Here is a 2,959-nt window from a genome sequence, read left to right as displayed (position 1 = left end):
TTTATTACATTCTTAGTACCTGTAGCACAGTTTCCGGTTCAAAGTGCTTTGACAGCCACTATGACTCAATGCACAATGAAATCTACACTTTGGTACAAAAGAAAATTGAGTAGCCACTCAAGATATGTCAAATTCTAGTATTGAGCAGCATATTACGCTTTGTTAAATTTATTCTTTTAAAGACATTACATAAAGGGATTAAAATGATGCATACATTTCTGCAAAAAAACCTTTTCCTTGCAAATTATATCATAATTTTGTGTTCTTCTGATTGACTGTAAACCTCTCATCCAGGAACAACCTGTAATTACGAGAAGATGGGCCACAGGCAGCTGAAGAAGCCCTGTGTAATTTTTTTCAGGGCATTGACAGGAATACACTCTGAGAACGTCAATGTCACCACGTTCTCAGAGTGCATTCTTCAGAATGGAAAAGACTAAATACTTAAATAGAACCTCAACAGAACACAGAGATGCATGCTTTTCCATTAATCATCAGTGACATTATTGGACTGAAAAAAAGAGCCTTTAGTGAGGACAGAAAATTAGTCAAGATCATGCAGAAGGAACCTCCAAGTCAAGATTAAAGATTATAAGAAGGCACAAAGAAACACTTGACAGGAAAGTCCAGCAGCACAACATATATGGGATGAAGAAAATCACAAGCAGGAATAAACGGAAGTCTGGACAGAGCAATGACATCAATACATTCTTTAAGAGGTCAAGTTCAACCCCAACTCGTGATTCTTTAATCATGCATTAAACAAGTGGTCAGCAAAACCTCTAGGGACTGTACTCTTCTCATTGTTTTCCACTCTGTGCAACTTCAGACTTTCAGGTCAAGTCAGACTGCTGTTATCTGCAGAATACTAAAATATTATGCAGTTGTTGGTATACCGGAGATGGACAAGAGGCTGATTACAGAGAGCTTGTGGAACATTGACCAACATTTTGAAATGAAACGACAGCACTTGTTGTAAAATATTTACTGGTTTTCTCAATTGTTGACCATTTTATGACCATTTTTTTGTTCTTATAATATAAAGAAGTTTGAATTGATTTGTTGCTAATAGATGGTATAAAAATAAACTTGATTGATTAATTTACTCTACAAGTCTGTTGTTGAGAGTGCCATCTCTTCTGTCATCATCTGTTTAAGTAGCACCTGAGCCAGGGACCTGAAAAGACTTAACAGCCTGATAAAGAAGGCTGGTTCTGTTCCGGGGACTACTGTTGAAATCCTCTGGAGATGGTTGTTCAAAAAAGGATTCTTTGAAGGTTTTTGTTCTGTCTGCTCACTTTCACTCATGTAATGAGTTTTGTCGAATAAACATATTGACTGATTGATTGTAATACAAACATTACAGACAACCCCGATCATCCTCTTTCGTATGTTTGAACTCTGAGGCATCTTCAGATTCATTAGAATACCGAATAATATAGAAAATGTCAGATGCTTATGCCCACAGCCATAAGCATCTACAACAACTGAGATATGATGTACTTTTCATGCATCTGAAAATAGATGAAAGGTATTTTTTATCTTGCTTCTATGTACTAAATGATTGACTAAGGCATAAAAAGTATGCTGAAGAAAGAACATTTATTGCTTAACCAAGCTCTTTACAGGATGCTTTGTTTTCCTGTAAATATTTAAACCAACAATTGAACTTAAAAAGTACAAACTGAAACTACTCAGTAAAAAAGGTACTGCAACAAAGCCAAAACTAAAAGATATACTACTTTCTGTATTTAAAAAAAAACAGCAAACTGAAATGTCTATGACATGACTGAGTAACTAAAAGCACTTAAAAGCAGCATGAAATTAAATGTTTTTAAGCTTTGTTTTTAAGAGCCGTTATGCGATTTTTAACGTAAAACTTAACAGCCAGCCAATTTCTGTTTCTGAGTGCAACAGGTTCCCGTTTTAAACACTTATCACAGTCTGCTTTTCCTGGAACTCTACAGGTGGTGATGAATGCCATCAAGTGCTTTTCGACTGCAAGGACCTCTCCTTCATTCCAAGTCCTCCTCTTGCATGGTTGGCGACCTTTAAAACCAAAGTTAATAACACGTTTAAAACAAATGAAATGAAGTTACCAAAGTAATATTATAATTAAAGGGTTTTCTGAAATTGTAAAATACACTCATGCCTGATTAGACCCCTCCTGCCAAATACAATTAAATACAGAACCTAAACCAATTAATAACTGTACCTTTCTCACCATGAAAAGCTATTTTTCTCAATTATACCAAAAATATATATTTGTAAACATCTAAGGTAATTGTTACATTTGATAGAGCTAAACTTTGAATTACATATATAATAATTTTCATGAAAAAAATATTTTGAGATGCACAATAGACAACCTTCTTGCAGTTTACCTATATAATACTGCAAAAACTTTAACACATGCTACCACAATATCTTCTTGAGCCTGCAGTAAGAAAAAACATCTAGATAAACTAGATGAATGATAAAACAATTATTTGCACAAAACAGAACACAATCTAAAAAAATACTGTTGAAATAAAAGATCTACAGATGATTAATTTTCATCTGTTCTTCAAATATGCTTGTTTGTAGAACCTGATTAAATAGATGTTAATTTAAAAAAACATTGTGAGAAAATGGGTCTTGAATGAACTAAAATGTGATAAAATAATGCTTTTTTATTTAAGAAAAACTATACTTTGTATGGCATTCTTCTGGGAAGGGAGAGATGGATGGGATACTTACCTTTACCCTTCTTGGGTGACTTGTTTGTAAAAGCTTGCGAAGGTGTTGTAGGGTCAGTTGTTTGAGCATTTTTGTTGTCCACATCTGGCATCTGTCCCTGAGGACATGCAACTTGATCCTCTGAAATGGGGAAAAAATGTATGATGCATTTATTTATTTACTTAAACTTATTTTGACTAGGGATGTGCGATATGGCATAAAATTCACATCACTATATTAT

The 2,959-nt window shown here is 34.1% G+C and overlaps 2 protein-coding genes across 6 annotated transcripts in view; both read right to left on the bottom strand.

The window, feature by feature from the left end:
• LOC103481739 (rho GTPase-activating protein 44-like) overlaps positions 1-2,959 on the bottom strand; it is an 83,180-nt gene that overhangs the window by 45,270 nt on the left and 34,951 nt on the right. The window lies entirely within an intron of this gene.
• The window catches only part of LOC108167284 (uncharacterized), a 2,303-nt gene continuing 1,140 nt past the window's right edge, over positions 1,797-2,959 (bottom strand). Inside the window, exons 2-3 of the mRNA XM_017310853.1 lie at positions 2,740-2,859; positions 1,797-2,049 (exon numbers count right to left, since the gene is read on the bottom strand). Coding sequence (XP_017166342.1) covers positions 1,835-2,049; positions 2,740-2,859 — 335 coding nt within the window. The 3' untranslated portion in view covers positions 1,797-1,834. The remainder of the gene's footprint in view (positions 2,050-2,739; positions 2,860-2,959) is intronic.

The sequence above is a fragment of the Poecilia reticulata genome, linkage group LG19 (assembly GCF_000633615.1).
Source record: "Poecilia reticulata strain Guanapo linkage group LG19, Guppy_female_1.0+MT, whole genome shotgun sequence".
NCBI classification, from domain to species: Eukaryota; Metazoa; Chordata; class Actinopteri; order Cyprinodontiformes; family Poeciliidae; genus Poecilia; species Poecilia reticulata.
Note: the sequence above shows the minus strand (reverse complement) of the source record. Positions and strands in the feature narration are given on the sequence as shown.